The following is a 16,841-nucleotide window of genomic DNA, read 5'->3' on the forward strand; positions in this document are numbered from 1 at the left end:
TGGACCACTGCTTTGGCTGGAGGAAACATGCCCTGCTCACCCTCACGGCACTGGCACGGGGTCTCCTGCAGAGAGAAGGTGGGACCAACTGCCGATGGCACCGGCACGGGCACGAAGCGTCACGGGACACTTCCACACATACTCGTGAGCAAAAGCAGCTTGGCAAAGCAGCTGGAAAGGCCCTGGTGGACACCAAGTTGACCAGGAGCCAGCAAGGTGCCCTCGCCCAAGGGCGGCGGCGAGTGGTGCCCCGGGCTGCAGCGGGCAAAGCCTTGCCAGCAGCTGGAGGGAGGTGACCCAGCCCCACAGACACACGGGCATACTGGGGAGAGCCCCCCGTGCCCCTCCCGCACCCCTCTGCCCCCCATTCTGCGACCGTTGGGCTCAGAATTCCGTGCTGCGTTGACCCGGCCCTGGCCCGGCAACGGCCCCAGAGCCCGCAGGGACGACCCCGAGCCCGGGCAGCAGCGCCCGCCCGTCCCGGCACCGCCCGAGCCGCGGCTGCGCCAGCGCGCACGGGTGACCCAGGGCCGTGCCACCAGCGGGAGGGACCTCCTCCTCTTCAGCGACGCCCTGGTCGTCGCCCGGACCGAGTGAGACCCGCAGACCCACGCTGCTCGGCTCCGCTCCCCCGGGGCGGGGGCAGCCGAGGAGCAGCCCCGGGCCCCCGGCACCCGGCTGCTGGCGGCGCCCGCGGCCGTGCCCGGGGCGGGCGGGCGCTGCAGGGGAGCCCCCGGGCTCGGCCGCCTCCCGCTCCCTCCCCGCCGCTCCTCTCCGCAGACGTGGCCGCACCCCGCGCCCGCAGCTCTGCCGGGCCCTGGCCCGGCTGCAGGTGCTGAGCAGCGGGAGGGGGGCGGCCGGCGATGCCGCCGAGGAGGAGGAGGAGGAGGAGGAGGAAGGCCAGCCCGCCCGCTCGCTGCTCCTCGCCTGGCCCCGCGGCTCCTGCCTCCTCCCCTCCCGGTGAGTCTCGGGGACGGGTCCCGGGCCGGGGCCGGGCAGCGCCTCTGTCCCGCCCCGCGGGGCTCCGTCCCGCCCCGCCTCGGTGCCCGTCCCCGCGGGGCAGGGCGGTGCCGGGGCCGCCTCTGCCCGCACGCCGGGGAGCGGCGGGCGCTCAGCCCGTTTCTCCTCTCTCCCCGCAGCTCCCGGGCGCTGAAGGAGCTCTGGCTCGGCGCGCTCCTCGGGTGAGCCCTGCCCGCCCGTGCAGCCCGGGGGGGCCGCGCTCGCAGCCCGGGGGGAGGCTCCGGCCGCGGCCCTGCCGTGCCCGAACACCGCTCCCGAGCCGGGCAGAGGGGCCCCGCGCCCGCGGGCGGCTCTCGGGCGGGCACGGCCGGGCCGGCGGCGCGGGGAGGAGGCGGCCCGGGTCTCACGCGGCTCCTCCTCTGCCCCTGCCCCACGCACGGGTCGCCAGGAGGAGCGCAGGGAGCCCGCGTCACCCGGCTGCCCTCCGGCCAGCTGCTGCCGAAGGAGCTCGGTGGCGGCGATGCTGTGAGCGTCCCCCCCGCCTCCCCTCTGCCCCCGGGCGCTGCTCCCGCCCGGCATCGGCCGCATCGCTGCTCACTTCTGCTCTCCTCCCGCTCTCCTCCCCTGCCCGGGCGACGGCCCCGCACGCCAGCAGCCTGCAGAGCGCGGTCACGGCCCGGGCACAGGTGAGGGCCGCTCGCGGGGCAGCCTCGGCCGTCCCCACCTCTCCCCCGTGGCCCGGGGCCGATGCAGCTCTTGGGGGCCCCTTCTGCTGCGGGGCTGCTGGCTGAGCGCAGCGTGTTCCTCGCAGGCTGGTGCAGAGCAGCGGCCACCTCCCGTCCCCTCTGGCAGCGACGGCGGACGCGGCCACGCGGCTGGTGAGTCTGGAGAAGCCGGGGACAGGACGGCCCCGCTCCCCTGCGCTGGCAGCCGGGCACTGGGGCTGCGCTGGGGCTGCTGCTGCCCTTCCCGCAGGGCACGGCCATCCCCGTGGCTCTGCGGCAGGAGAGAGCTGAGCCCCTGTCCCCTCGCCCCCAGACCATCGCTCTCCCGTGCGCTCGGCAGTGGGGGGACAGCGCTGAGAGGGTCCGCGAGCGCTCGCCTGGCGCTTCTCCTCCACGGCTCCTTGCTCTCTTTCCCCCGGCAGCAGGCGGGACCCGCAGGAGGAGGAGGGGGCTGCCCTGGCCATTTGCCCGGCGAGGGACCTCGGCCGCTGCAGAGGTGCCCGGGCCATCGGGCTCTGCTGCCAGGGGGGCTCTCTTTGGCCGGCCCCTGGCAGCTCTCTGCAGCCAGGACGGAACGCTGCCCCAGCCCATCCAGGTAAGCAAGCCTGGCCAGGGGGTCCCCATCCCTATGGCTCCTCCAGGGAGTTGGTGTCCCCAGCAGAGGAACCCCGGCTGGGGCTTGGGGACAAAGTCTGCTCCTCCCAAAGTCACCCACCTCCAGCCACATCTCCATCCTACCCCAGTGAAAGCCACACTCGCTCCTGCCCCTGTCGGTAGTCCTGTCTCCAATTCTCCTCCTGTGTCCCTGCAGGACCTGCTGGCTCTCCTGCACGAGCACGGGCCATCCACGGAGGGGATCTTCCGGCTGGCGGCCGGCGAGTGAGCCACCCGGGAGCTCAGGGAGGCCCTCGACAGTGGAGCGCAGGTCCACCTCGAGAGCCAACCCGTGCACCTGCTGGCCATCATCTTCAAGGTGAGCCCTGCTGACCCGGAGCCCCGCAGCTCCCGGCTCTGTCGGGGCTGATGGGCACCTGCCAGAGCAGGAGCACAAACCCAGCCTCCTGCTCGCGAGCCAGAGTGCCGGCCACGCTGCCTGTGCTCCCGGACACAGCACCCAGAGCCTCACCCGGAGCCCTTGGCTTTGCAGGACTTCCTCCGCAAGATCCCCTCCAAGCTCCTCGATGCAGAGCTCTGCGAGGAGTGGATGAGTGCCCTGCAGAAGACCAGCAGGCAGGAGAGGCTGGCAGCACTGAAGGAGTAAGCGTGGTGAGCAGCCTGCCTGCTCCGCGGGGACTGACAGAGGCCGGGGACTTCCCTGCAAAGTGACGGCCTGCCTGAGCAAGCCGTGGTTTCTGTCAGCCACCTCTTGCTGCTGTGGGGTCAGGTTTTGGTGGAAAGTGGCCCAGAGAAGGATTTGTCTCCTTGGAGCTCTTCCCGCAGGCATTGGGGGTTGCTTCGCCAAGGGACTCTTGCCAGGAGGGCGGGCGGGGAGGGAGGTGTCTGTATCTCAGCCAAGGCAGTCCCTCTGCTGTAGACCAGGTGTGGCCAGGGAGCCTTCCCTCACGTGGGCTTGGGTGACTTCAGCCTGGAAGACAGGTGTTGACGGTGTCTACCTTACTGACCTTGTGTTCCTGTTCCCTCAGGGTGACCAGCAAGTTGCCCAAGCCCAACCTCCTCCTGCTTCAGGACTTGCTCCTCCTGCTGCAGAACATCAGCAGCAACGCGGGCACCAGCAGGATGACTGCCCCAAACCTGGCCATCTGCGTGGGACCGAACCTGCTCAGCCCGCCCGAGGAGCACACGCTGCCCCTGGATGTCCTCCTGCAGGTGACGGGGAAGGTACGCGCTATTTACCAGCCGGCCACAGCCTTCCGGGCCCAGCCCAGCTTTGCTGCTCAGAGGCACCCGGCTGCCTCGTCTCCTCAGCAAACGCTCGTGGATGGGAAGAGCTTCTGGGAAGAGCAGCCCCACAGCTGCAGCTTTCTGCGCAGCAGCGAGGGTCAGGAGTGGGAAAGGCTGTCTGAGCCGTTTTCAGCCAGCGGGCTGGAAACCAATGGTTTGCTGTGTGCAGGTGGCACGGCTGGTGGAGTTCCTCATCGAAAACCACAGGGAACTCTTTGAGGAGGAGGTGGCTGGGCTATCCGAGGCTTCACCAACACCAGCAGCAGAAGCAGAAACATCAGAGGTATGTCAGGGCCACAAACAGCGTGACAACAAAAGCTTCCCCGCTCAGAAGGTGGGACTGCTGCCACAGGGACAAGCCAGGTCATCCACCAGCCTGCAGCTCTGCAAAGGTGCAGAGTAAGGCTGATGCAGGGTGGCCATCACACTTTGTGTGGTAATCCGGCCGGAACTGGGTCATCTGGGCTGAGCAAACCCATCCAAGGGGTCTGCCTTTGGGAGCTAAGGCAGCAATGGGGCAGGGAGGTCCTTGCCACCTCTGAACTTCCACATTTCCATTGGAGGTGCCTCCAGTCCCTCCAGAAAGCCAACACCTGAGGAGCTCCTCTGGGGAGAGAAGGTAAAATGAGCTAGCTTTGATTCAGAGGACAACTGATCCATGTTTGTCATGGCTTCACTTGTCTAACAATAATATTGAATGAAAAGGTTGTCAGGTTCTTCACAAGGAAACAGAAAGAGAAAACCAGCCTGTGAAGAGGTGAGCAACAGGCAACCAGCCAGGAAGAGGAGAAAGCTGGAAACAGAGCTCTCCAGCATGGGCATCTGAGGAAATCCAAGCAGGGCGAGAAGAACGAGGAGCCCAGGTGTGTAGCAGACCCTGCTGTCCATCTTTCAGAGCTCTGAACACTGCTCTGAGTGCAGGAGATATTTCAAAGCTGCACAGAGATGGCCCCAGAGAGGCAGCACGCCCCTGCCCTTGGGAGAGCGTGTGTGTCAGGAGAAACTCACCACTACAGCGCTGGCAGTTTGCGTTCTGCACTTTTTGAAGCTCTGTTTGTGCAAGGCTGAGCAGACACCCCAGCAGGGTCACAAGAGTCACAGTTCTGAGCTCTTTCACCCACTGCCTACAGAAAGAGGCAAAGTCCCACTTTTCTGTTCATGTCAGCTGGCAATCCTAGCACTGGCTGGTGGTGTCCAAGTCCCAAAGACACAGCAAGGGGTTGTTCCAAGTAGCTGTAGACACAGATGTTGGCACTTCATAAAAATCTCACATTCAACCTGAGATAACTGAGGTGGCTAAAAATAACCAAACAATAAAAAAACAGCCTGTTTTGCCTTCAGACCTGGGTTTCTTAGCAAGGGACAGTGAGGGCTGCTGCTGCTGCTTGGGTTTTGGAAAGGACCACATCACAGCTCCCCGGGGGCTCCCTGCTGAGCCCTGCTGCCTGGCAAGGGGGCACTGCACATCTCTGTCAACTTGCTGTGCCCTGGGGGTATCGCACGTGTTGAGAAGGGGCCAAAGCAACACCATGGCTGCTGCCAGGAAGGGTTCTCTCTGGCATGCCAGAACACCCCCTTTTACAGCGTACCTCCCACAGAACAGGGGACAAAGTCACGCCTGTTCCTGCCCCCATGGTTTCATCAGCGCTTTCTGACTCTGTCCTTGTAGGTGCCCATTTATTTTTGCTGCTTGGATTCCCCGGATGAGCTCTGACTCCCGGCTTCGAGGGGCACGATGCAGCCCCAGCACCACCTCGGCGGAGGCGAGGAGAGAGGCTCCATGCCCTGCTGCTCTGGCCAGCAGATTTCACTTGTGCAAGGCTGAGCCGGAGCGGCCCTGCACCGCCCTCAGACCCATCCCACCCCTCACCGGAGGCCTTGCTGCATCACTCGGCAGCTCCGTGAGCAAAAGCCCACCAGCTGGCCCATCTCCCCGGGTGGGGAGCTGGCTTGTGACCTCCCGATTACATGGACCATCTCACACACGGCAGTGCATATCATCTGGGAGGGACACGAGGGACAACATTTAATACTGAACAGCATGTTCCATGCTGTAAAACCCTCCAGATTAAGTCAAAAACATTTTAGGATATAGCATAGCTGAAAATGTACCTGTCTAGAATTGCTACAATGATGCTACGTAAAGCCTGTTAGAATTGCAGGGCTATGCAGCCCTCAACTACATCAAAATGTGAAGTGCTCCAGCAATTTCAAGGTAGCAATCCATGGGATGACGCACCGTTCCCATGTGCAAGGCTGAATCTTATGAAAAATACAAAAAAGAGCTGATCCTAATCTGCCTTCAGATACACTGGAACTGTGTATCCAAGTGATGCCCATTGGTGGTCAAAACTGGCACTTTCCCTGGCAGTTCACATCTCTTGCTTAGTCCGCAGCCTGGGATTCCAACAGTCCTGTATTACTATGTCTTTTAGAAACAAATTTTTGGATATACTTTACACCTTTTTGGATACACTCGATACTACAACCTCCAAATTTAGTGTCTTAGCTCCCTTCCCTCCCCGTAAGCCAATGTAGATACAATGATAAGTGTTCTGGTTTAGTGGTTTTGCAATTCAGAAAGCAGTCATTTCACATTCTTTGAGCACACATTTCTAGCAATTTTATTTTCTTTCACAAGACTATTCTTGGAGTCACTTTTCAGCTATATTAGTAAAAAAGCAGAAAGAATGACAGAAGTCCTATCCCCCTACCTTGCCATCTGCGTCCTGCAGTTTGCAAAATGGAAAAGAAAGTATACTGAGAGAGTCTATGGATTAAGAAAGAAATGACAGAAAGATAATTTTGAATGCAAAAGAAGAATGGTAGCTTGTCATACAGCTTACTTGACACTTCTGAGTGGGTGTCAAGAAGGTGGATCACGCCAGCAGAGCTGCATTGCCTTTTTCATACAGCAACAAAGCACTGCACCTTTAAAAAATTTAACTCCAGAAAAGTATTGGCCTGCTATTGGAATACAGCTACATATCTTATACGCCTGTTAAGGTCATGAAGTAAAGGGAAAACAATTTCTGAAATAAAACGCAGACAGGCAGTGACAGGAGCATTGAATTACTCCCCTGCATTTTTATTTACAACTACTCATTCTTGGCAGAGAGACGCTGAACCAACTTGCTCCGTACAAGAAGAGAGCACCCATTGCTGCCCTTTGGTCAGTGCAAGCACTTGTAAGGGGCACACAGCAGAACACCCTTTCTTATAACTCTTGCTCAGCCACGACCAGCTTGCAGCTTCCGTTAGGTGAGTAACTCCAGATCAGCTGCATCCAACATTCCTTTCTTGCTACTTCTCCTGGAGATCAGCTCTCTCTGGACTGATGCAGACACACCCCCTTCTCTCAGGCATAGCTGGAGTTTCGAAAGTAGCTTTTCCAAAGGATCCAAATACTTAATAGCCTCTATCATTTTGATACTTCAGCCCTGTATGATGCTTAAAAAAAAAATCTCTAAACCCCTTTGGGGAAAAAAAAAATCCCTATGCCCTCCAAAGGGAGAAATGTCAGATGCTGAGACCTTGGTGTCGTCTTTCTCACCATTTCCCTGCCATTCATTTACCTGCCCCTGTGGTTAATTGAGAACTGCAGATCAGCGTTTGGTCTGGAGTTACTGACCGCAGTGTGTGCTCCAGATGTTGCTGCTCTGCAGGGCCACTGTGGGCAGGCAGCAAGGGTGCCTGCCATCTCTGGGGCTGAGTCCGCACAAGGAAGGAACATCAAGGATGCCAAGGGCACGCACATCACACAGCCATGTGGATGTGGGAGTCAAGGCTGCTATTGTACACACAGCTGTCTGTTTGCTGGTGCTTTCTACAGACTTAGAGTCTCAGCTAAAATGTTGGAGTACAACATTGTGCCCCTTTCTCTTTTCCATACCACGGATGTCCAAATGTATATTGGGACACTTTATAAATAGGGGATTATTCAAATTCCATTAGGAAATGATTGCAGGTATCCCAGATGTCTGCGAACAAAGCTGCCTGAAATCTGAGTACTGACAGAGGGATGTGTCTATAATAGGACTGAATGACCAATATGTGCCTATTCCCCTCGCCTTTGCTGGAATACATTGTACGGACTGTCTGCAAATCTTAGCATTTCTTCATATATCTGTCTTTCTAAAATGTCTTACTATTTCTTTACATAAATAAAGTGTCAAATGTATATCTAGCCAGTCTCAGTATTTGGATAAGTCCCTTCCCTTTTTATTACTCTCTCCCGCTCTGTGTTTCACTTCTCTCTCTCTGATATTTAGCTGTCCAAGAAGACAAAGGTCATGCAAGGGTTGCACTTCTATAAGCTTTCTCTTTCTCCCAGGAGCTGTTTTTTCTCATAGAAAATGTGAGTAGGCATCTTCATCCAAGAAAAGGTCTTGACAAGGGACGAACTGAGTATGTTACTCCTACTTCTGATCCGGGAAAGAAAATCACTACCTTTTTTCCCATCACAGAAGGCCACTGGTCAATATTTCTATTATCTTGCTATGCTTTTATTCTGTTCTTCTTCACATTCAGTGCCAAAGCCCCAAACCTCTTGGCCATGTTGCCGTACCACAGACTCTGTCAGGAAGAGAATAACTGAGACATTGTCAGGGCACTTCTATTTATGGAGATTTTTTTATTTTTGTCATCTGGAAAACATAGAACTGGTAAGTTATAAGGGGACAGCCACTTCAAACCTACATCATCTGAAATGTAGCTGATGAATTAAAAATTATTCTCTATCAGCTGACAATGATGGGGAAGACTCCTCCTCTTCCTTCCATAAAAAAAAAGTACAGCATGCTGAGAATGAAAGGTTGTATCAAATCTAATGTTCCCATGCCCTTACCCCAGCAAGGCACAGCAAGACTGGGGCAGCAAGGGAGTTGAACATGTTCTCTCATCCCTGTGGAAGTTTTCTATCTATTGGAGTGTTATGGGTTTGTGTGGCGAGGTTTTGGTAGCGGGGGGGCTATAGGGGTGGCTTCTCTGAGAAGCTGCGAGAACCTTCCCCCATGTCTGATAAAGCCAGTGCCAGATGGCTCTAAGATGGACCCGCTGCTGGCCAAGGCCAAGCCAATCAGCAACGGTGGTAGCGCCTCTGTGATAACGTATTTAAGAAAGGGGAAGAAAACACTCTGGGTGAGACGGCAGTGAGGAGAGAGGAGTGAGACGATGAAAGAGAAGCAACTCTGCAGACACCAAGGTCAGTGAAGAAGTGGGGGGGGGGGGGGGGGAGGTGCCCAAAATGTCGGAGCAGAGAGCCTTCCCTTGCAGTTCATGATGAAGACCATGGTGAGGCAGGTTGTTCCCCTGCAGTCCATGGAGGTCCACGGTGGAGCAGATATCCACCTGCAGCCCGTGAAAGGGACACTACACCGGAGCAGGTGGATGCCTGAAGGAAGCTGTGACCCCATGGGGAGGCCAAACTGGAGCAGGCTGCTGCCAGGACCTATGGACCCGTGGAGAGAGGAGCCCACACTGGAGCTGGTTTGATGGCAGGACTTGTGACCCCGTGGGGACCCACGCTGGAGCAGCCTGTTCCTGAAGGACTGCACCCCATGGAAGGGATCCACGCTGGCACTGTTCGTGAAGAGCTGCAGCCCATGGGTAGGACTCACATTGGAGAAGTCTGTGGAGAACTGTCTCCTGTGAGAGGAACCTTCACTCTGGAGCAGGGGCAGAGTGTGAGGAGTCCTCCCCCTGAGGAGGAAGGAGCGGCAGAGACAAAGTGTGATGAACTGACCATAACCCCCATTCCCTGCCCCCCTGCACTGTTTGGGGGGAGGAGGGAGAGAAACGGGAGTGAAGCTGAGCCCAGGAAGAAGGGAGGGGTGGGGGGAAGGAGTTTTAAGGTCTGGATTTATTTCTCACTATCCTACTCTGGTTTGCTTGGTGATAAATTAAACTCCTTTTTGTCCTCAAGTTCAGTCTGTTTTGTCCGTGACGGTAATTGGTGAGTGATCTCTCCCTGTCCTTGTCTCGACCCTTGAACCTTTCATCCTATTTCCTCTCCTCTGTCCAGTTGAGGAGGGGGAGTGATAGAGTGGTTTTGGTGGGCACCTGGCATTTATCTATGCTAGAGTGGTTTTGGTGGGCACCTGGCATTTATCTATGCTAAACCGAAACATGGAGCAAACTGGAATGCACAATCTGGACCACCCAAGATGACCATGATGCCCTCTCAGTGCTCACACTCAGTTACAGTGTGCTGGGATGACTGAACTGTGCTAAGAACTATCTGCCTATGTATGCGCTCATACTTATGAAATGTGCAATTCTGATTTTATTTCTAAAAATAAGTACATACTTAGTAAATATGACTCACTGCTCCTTCTTCTGGCTTGAAATCTGTATTTGCTCCCCACGTGCTGAGCGAGGAGGGACATCTGAGAAATAGAAGCTCACATTATCAAAAACAACACCAACAGAGATCCTAGATGCTGCTTACACAAGTCCCTTCAGCCTTCTTATCTCTGCCCCATCCTTTCCAGTGACTCGGGAGACCTTCTTGCCACTGTAATAGGTTGTGCCTCCTTATAGAGGCCTCATGCAGAGAGGACCACTTGTGTCCTGCTTCTCTCTCTGCTGAGACAGGACCAGTTCCAGTGCTGTACTGTGTTGCATGATGAGCTCCTGCACTTCAGCACTTTGCTAAGCAGTTCCATAACACCAGACTTTCCCCATCTATGCTGGGCTAGAAAGCATCTTGTGATCATGCAGGACCCGTGCTCTGCACAGACGTACAGTAACCCTGGTTAGAGTATTCACAAAAAAAAAAACAGCTGAACTTGTCCTTCCATCCCTTTAAAGTGGATCAGTAAGACTGCAGACGCCCATCAGCAGCCTGGGCTGCGCACACACCTGCGAGGGCTCATAGAAATTTCTGCTCAGATCAGGCAAAGAGAGGCTGTACTCTGAGCTCCCATATCCAAGACAAGTTTTCTGTTCCGTTCCAGACAGGCAGCTAAGAGAAACTCCGGTCTGCAGTTGCTATCCCTAGGCCCTTTGGCTTAACCTAGAACAATCATTGGAGGCACCATCAGTTTTACTTCTGTCTCTGATTTTACATACTTAAAGCTGTCTGTGAAATGCATTTTTCAGTTCACCAAAATTTGCCCATGCCCACCCAGAGCTAGCATTTAGTGCAATTATCAATCCCTTTATAGCTGGAGAAAAATTCAGAAAAAGTAACTAAAAAAAATGGTGATAAAGAGAATTTCAACAAAAGAGGAATGAAGTAGATGATGTATGCATTTGAACTTGTCTGGTAACACAAAGCCAATGTAGGCTGCAGGTTTTAGCTGGACCAACATGGTGGTATGGGGACTCCCCTCCCGTCAGACCACGTGACAATCTCAGAGCCAGCTGACATTGTATTCTCCCCTGTGCTGCAAGAGCAGAGAGCTGGGACGACTTGACACTTGTCTTGCCTGTGTACAAGAGCAGTGAGTTGGGCCAGTCATGGCTCCCTGACCGCACTGGGAACTCCTGATAACTGGATCGTACCTGCCCGGTAAATGTCAGAACTGTACAGTCTGGGAAGTACTGCGATTGTGCGGTTGCTGTCAAGATACCAGAATTACCTCGTACAGATTGTGGCCAGGATGGAAATTTACTGATGCCTAAAGCCAATCCTCTCGCGACTCTATAAACAGCGGCACCAAGTGAGGCCCTTTGAGCCCTTCTGGACTGCAGCGGGTTGTGCCCAGCAGCTCCCTCTGAGTGGGACGCTTCTCAGAGCGCTCGAACTCTGAAGTTTGAAGTTACCGTTGCTGATGGAACCTGGGCTGAACTCACTCCCTGAGGTTCAACCTTCACACGCTGAGAAAAATCATTTGAAGTAAGTATTTCACTGAACTCCAGGGGAATTTTTAACCGATACCTTTAACTCTGCATATTGTCTGTGTGTGAATCAATTCAAATCATGATATACTACTATTGTGACTGTAGTGAATTCTTTTTAATCACTTTGTAAATGCTAAATGAGCTAATGATTAATGGCCACTAAGTTCCTGTGGTTCTCTCTCTTTCACTGCGAACAAGGCTTAAACTGCTGCTAGACATATCCTTTAGAAACCGTTGTGGTCTGAGGCCAAGTCTGGCTCCAGCTGCAGCTAGGCTCCTCTCTGAGCAGGAGTTTAGAAAGCAAGGGGATCCATTACGAACCTGGTCACTCAACGGGAGGCTCTCCCTTACCCCTTACATCTTTCTTCAATCTCTGTACAAATCATTCTACCTCAGTCCTACCTCAATTTTGTATTTTGTTCATTTAATAAGAAGTAATACAGTGAACCTTGCCAATAAACTTTGTGACATCGCATTTTATAAATTCTTATTGAAATAATTTCTTGCAAATGCCTTTGATGGTGATTCTTTAAGCAACTCATTTCCAGCAACCAATAAAAACCTCAAGCTTACTCTATTAAATTCTGGAAATTTGACTGAGACCAGACAACAAGCAGATTAAAAAATCTTCTGAAAACATAACAAACAAAAACATTAAATTCATAAAGTAACAATAAAGGAGAGAAATTCTGAGGAAAAGACTACAGCTTTCAAAAAACAAAAAAAAAATTATCTTTGCAAATCTTTCTTGCATATATAAAATAACCATGGCAAAGAACATGTTCTTATCAAAATAATAAAAATATTTAAAAATCACAGAGCAAATTTTCCTTCATTGCAAGGGGAAAAATATAATGTAACGGGAGAGGTCCAATCTCTTTTACAAAGCCTGAGCCATATGAAGCTGAGCAGAAAGAGGAGTACAATTCTATTTATACTGCACTGGTACAGTGTAGGTACTGTGTAGGTACACCAGCACTGTGTAGGTTTCTCCTCATATGTAAACCAAAAGAACATTCAAAATACATTTCTTCTACTGATCTTTCCCTAAAGAAAGGAAATGAGCAAAGCACAATACTTTTAGTAATAGTACACTTAAAGCATACAATTCCTTATTAAATGCATAAGCAAAATGCTTTGCCACGTACTTAAAAATGGTTTTACAGCATGGTACTCTGAGGTTGTCTGTGGGCTTTACAGAGATGCTTACAGTTTCCTTTAATGCACTCACTGTCAGTCATGATCAGAGAGAGGTTAAATGATTGGGCAAACCTGTCAGCTGGGACGGTATGGCAATTGCTATGTCCCCATAACTATACCACAGATTCAGAAATGCCGTGTGTATACACAGACAGAACCATGTGCCTCTGCCAGAAGCCTTTTCATACAAAAGAGGTGAAAACATAAGAGCCAAAAGAGTTAACACAGTAGGTAAATCACTGAATCTAACATCAGACTTATTAGAAGTACACATGTACCTGCTGTTGCAGAAAATTTAAAAAAAGTAAAGGTTCGGTTAAGGAAAATGATAGCTGGAAAGGAAAACTGCAGGCCAGTACGTTGCCTTAGGAAAGATGAAAATTGCTTTAGAATGAGAGTTTCTCTGTAAAGAGGAACGTTGAAATATGTTTCCTAGCTGGTGGTGTGTCTGAAGGAAAACACAGAAGCTTCACAAGGACATGGTATCTTTGGAAAAGGGTGGGAGAGCTAGAGGATTTTATAATTCTGAAACGGCTGTCCTGTGTTCTGCCTTTTTCTGTTTGCATTCAGTATCAGGCAATTGCTGTTACAGAAGAGAACTGCTTTGACTTCAGGAAGACTTTCCTTCTTGATTTAAACCAAGTTATTCAGAATTACACATTCTGTTATTCTGTATAAAGGGAATGACTTGCTGATTTCAGCCAGTGACTCTTTTATTCCCACTTGTTGTTACAAAAATTAAGGTTAAAAGTAATCTCACATTGTCTAAGGATGCTAATTTAAAGAAGCATTTATTCCTCTAATCTTCTGTAATCTAATTTTTCAAATGAAAATATGGGAGAAAGATTGAACCATTTAAGAGACTATCAAGGCAACAACGGTGAGGACAACTGTGTGGGTTACAATGAGCAAATTGTAGCCAAAATCATGTTTAAGGCTACAATAGGTCCTTCTCTTGAGGGTAAGCTGATAAACACAAAGTAAGGGAGAAGCTACTACAAGCCACTGCTTGTAATGTTAAGTGCTTATTATTTACGCAGATAGTATCAGTCTCCACACACCAAGAGTTTGTGGGGTGAGTAGGCAAAGCGCACAGCCGCTGAGCTGAGTTGCTGTCACTGATGACACTCTTACCCGGCCATGTGCCTTTACCACAGCTCAGTTTCCACACTGTCCCACTGATTTCCATGCCTTTTCATAGGCATCAGAAACATCTATTGGAAGTGGGGTCTCAAAAACAGCAGACACCAGCTCCAGTGAGTGCAAGTCCAGGTAAGTGAGAAGAAGAGAGTGGTGTGCTGCATGCGTAGCACTCCAAAATGCTCATCAGCAATATTCGTAGGTGACTCCATAGGAAAAGCATAAATAACTGAATATAACAAAGAAGCAACTTTTAGATGTGTCAAAACAGTGCTAGGAAAGATCTAAGAAGATAGTCCTCTGGTGTATTCTCCAGATATTCTTTGGACATGCACCACAATAGACAGAATGAGATTAAATGGACAAACCACAGAGTAACATTATTGTGCAGTTTTGAAGTTCCACCATGTTCCTACGGCTACAGCTTCACTATCTGCATGTCTTGCAAGCCTTCAAACAAAAAAAATGATACTTGAGTTGTGTATTGTAGTTAAAGGTAACAACAGCAACAGCAATATTGATGTGCTGCCTTTCACAAGCCTGCATCCTTCTGTCTTGAACAGGTCAAAAAGGCTTTGGCTATGAACATAATTATGAAAACTATATTTCATATGTACAAAACTAGCAACATTTATATATCACATCCAGCTTTTTTGAAATATTATATAGCAATGGTGGATTGGCATGTGACAAAAAAGACACAGCTAGAAATTGCTTCAAGAAAAGCTAAGGGTAGTGTTTTCAAGTACTTGAGATGCCCACCAGCATAGAATATTACTGCTGTAGAGTCACCAGCCCATACGATTTTATTTTTCAAAAAGAAATGCTAAGAGTACAGTAAAGAAGTTTTCTCTCAGTTAATAAGACCTATGAATCTTCAAACACTACCTCAAGGACAGCACTTATACAAAGGCTTCTGATCTTACATTAGAGAAGCAGGGCAAATTTGAACACGTTTGCATTTAAAAAGAAGCGCAAATTTCTAAGTTTGCCATTCTTTTCTGTTCTTTACAGTTTCCTGCAAGCTTCCTTGAATAAAATATTAAGAATACCAAGAACTAATAGAAATCTCAATGGAAGGTCTGTAAGTTGGCTTGTCAGCAAAATTTACTTCCTTCAGGAAAATGAAAAACATTTTCGAATATTTTCTCTCAAGTTATGTGATTATATAAGGGACTGAGCTGACTAATTGTTATACTGAAGACTGGTGAATGAAGTATAAATTCCCACTACCTCCATATCAAGAAACCTTTAAAAATACTGTGATTTGCATTTCTAAATCCCAGGTTACAGTTTCAGCAAAAAGATGTAAATGAAAAGTCCTGAATGTAAAAGTGAGAACATTGTTTTTGCAAAACTGTCATGTACATCCTGCAGCAACAGCACCTTTTACTGAGGTCAACGGGAGTTACTGTTATCCAATACATCCCAGGACAGGGTCCAAATAGCTGCTATTAAAAAGTCATAGATATAAACTCTAACAGGGAAAGAGAAGGCTATCACAACCTGTATGAATCAAAAGCTAGAAATTCCATTAATTGCATTGTATAAATTCAATAAGGTAAGGAAAAAGAACATGAGGAAGGTAGTAGTCAGCATGATCAAAAATTATATTCTTTAATTTTATTAGGGAAAATGTGAAAAATTGTATTGATTCATTACTAGGTGGAAGCTGGCGGCTTGTTAGTTCAGGAAGAGCATAAATATTTTGCTCTGCAGGGCTGCTGAGAATAATGAACAACTTCCTTTCTGAAACTAATCCATAAAAGATGAGCAACAAGTATTTTTTTTAATCAGGTCTGGCCAATGTACATGCGGTGTCTTTACGAGCCTGTGTAATTACGGATGCAGCCTTCTCAAAGTCTCAGAACCTTGGGGAAGCTCCAAAGGACTGGAAAAAACATAAACTGTTTGTGTTTGAAGACAGCGGTTGAAAAAAATTGGGTAATTTGGGAGCTTTAGGCCTGCCAACCTGACATCAATGATCAGACATCCATTTATCCAGTGTGAAAACTACCTATCCGATGTAACAACTAGTAAGAAATCATACCAAACAGTCGTGGGACACAGTAATGTCGATCAACGTTGATGTATGGAACATAGATCATCTCATATTAGCGCTGTTTTGATTTTTAAGGCTATCTAGTTGTTAGAAATTGAGCTGTGGTATAACGCTTAATAAGAAAATACCTTATACGCTGCCATACATTTTGACTGATAACTGGGACAGCATTTGAAGGCCCAAACACAGGTGCTCACGGTAGTGGTTGACTGACCATAAACTCCAGTGACACTTCAATCCCTGGGACTGCCAATGCAAACCTTGAACAGATGAATGGAAAAAAAAACAGAGGATAGGACAGAGAAATTTTATTTTGCATTGGCGCATTCCTGTACCGGAATGAGCAGTCTCTGAAATCAGCAGTTCAAAAGATGTTGATAAATTGAAGAGGATTTAGAGAAGAGACATGAGATGACTAAAAAACATGCCTTGTTTTGACAGACCACAGGAGCTCACTCTGTTTAGTCGCCAGACCATTCCTCCTGGCACCAGTAACTTTATTGTGCTGTGAGCCAGTTCAGGGAGCTGCTCTGGTTGACAGCTAACCTGCCTTCTTCTGTTTGCTTGTTTACGGTTTTCAGCTGCACCAGGACCCTGAACTGGTTCACCCCATGGCCACATTAGCAGTGCCAACACAAAACTGGTTACAGGGAGAAGTGGCAGGGAACTGAAGGAAAAGACGGGACAGTTCTTCCCCCGATTTAGATCAAATGAACTGCCTCTGTACATACCTGCCTACAGAACACTCTCTCCAGCCTCGTGGTGTCGGTGAAGAAGGCATCACACACCCTTCCAGGTGGAAGCCAAAGCTGGTGACAATTGCAGCAGAACAATCAATAGAGCGCTGTGATGTCTTCTTTTTCACGAGCAGCATTGTCCATGAGATTAGATGACAGACTAGGAGATTTCACCGTCCGATTTCAAGACTCTAATCAGGGAAGCCCTGCAGTGTATGCTATGTAGAACACCAGACTAGATGATCTGGACATTTCTTTCTGTACTCAAAC

At 50.4% G+C, this 16,841-nt stretch overlaps 1 protein-coding gene and 1 long non-coding RNA gene across 2 annotated transcripts; both read left to right on the forward strand.

Moving 5' to 3' along the window:
• Window positions 1-1,347: 1,347 nt before the first annotated feature.
• Window positions 1,348-2,640, forward strand: LOC142361629 (uncharacterized). The gene is made up of 4 exons (XR_012764270.1): window positions 1,348-1,646; window positions 1,772-1,838; window positions 2,108-2,280; window positions 2,497-2,640. It is a non-coding gene; the product is annotated as an uncharacterized LOC142361629 (long non-coding RNA).
• Window positions 2,641-2,863: 223 nt separating this feature from the next.
• LOC142362871 (T-cell activation Rho GTPase-activating protein-like) lies at window positions 2,864-7,761 on the forward strand. Its single transcript, XM_075433854.1, has 6 exons — window positions 2,864-2,942; window positions 3,329-3,524; window positions 3,757-3,870; window positions 4,151-4,206; window positions 4,293-4,450; window positions 5,257-7,761. The coding sequence occupies exons 1-5, from the start codon at window positions 2,890-2,892 to the stop codon at window positions 4,411-4,413; spliced, it is 540 nt and encodes a 179-aa protein (XP_075289969.1). The 5' UTR covers window positions 2,864-2,889; the 3' UTR covers window positions 4,414-4,450; window positions 5,257-7,761.
• The last annotated feature ends 9,080 nt before the right edge of the window (window positions 7,762-16,841 follow it).

The sequence above is a fragment of the Opisthocomus hoazin genome, chromosome 1 (assembly GCF_030867145.1).
Source record: "Opisthocomus hoazin isolate bOpiHoa1 chromosome 1, bOpiHoa1.hap1, whole genome shotgun sequence".
Classification (NCBI taxonomy): Eukaryota; Metazoa; Chordata; class Aves; order Opisthocomiformes; family Opisthocomidae; genus Opisthocomus; species Opisthocomus hoazin.

Coding starts and splice junctions, on each gene's coding strand:
- LOC142362871 (XM_075433854.1), top strand. CDS start 2,890: ATGAGTGCCCTGCAGAAGACCAGCAGGCAGGAGAGGCTGGCAGCACTG. Junction 2,943..3,328: donor AGGCTGGCAGCACTGAAGGA/GTAAGCGTGGTG, acceptor CTGTTCCCTCAG/GGTGACCAGCAAGTTGCCCA. Junction 3,871..4,150: donor CAGAAGCAGAAACATCAGAG/GTATGTCAGGGC, acceptor TTTCCATTGGAG/GTGCCTCCAGTCCCTCCAGA.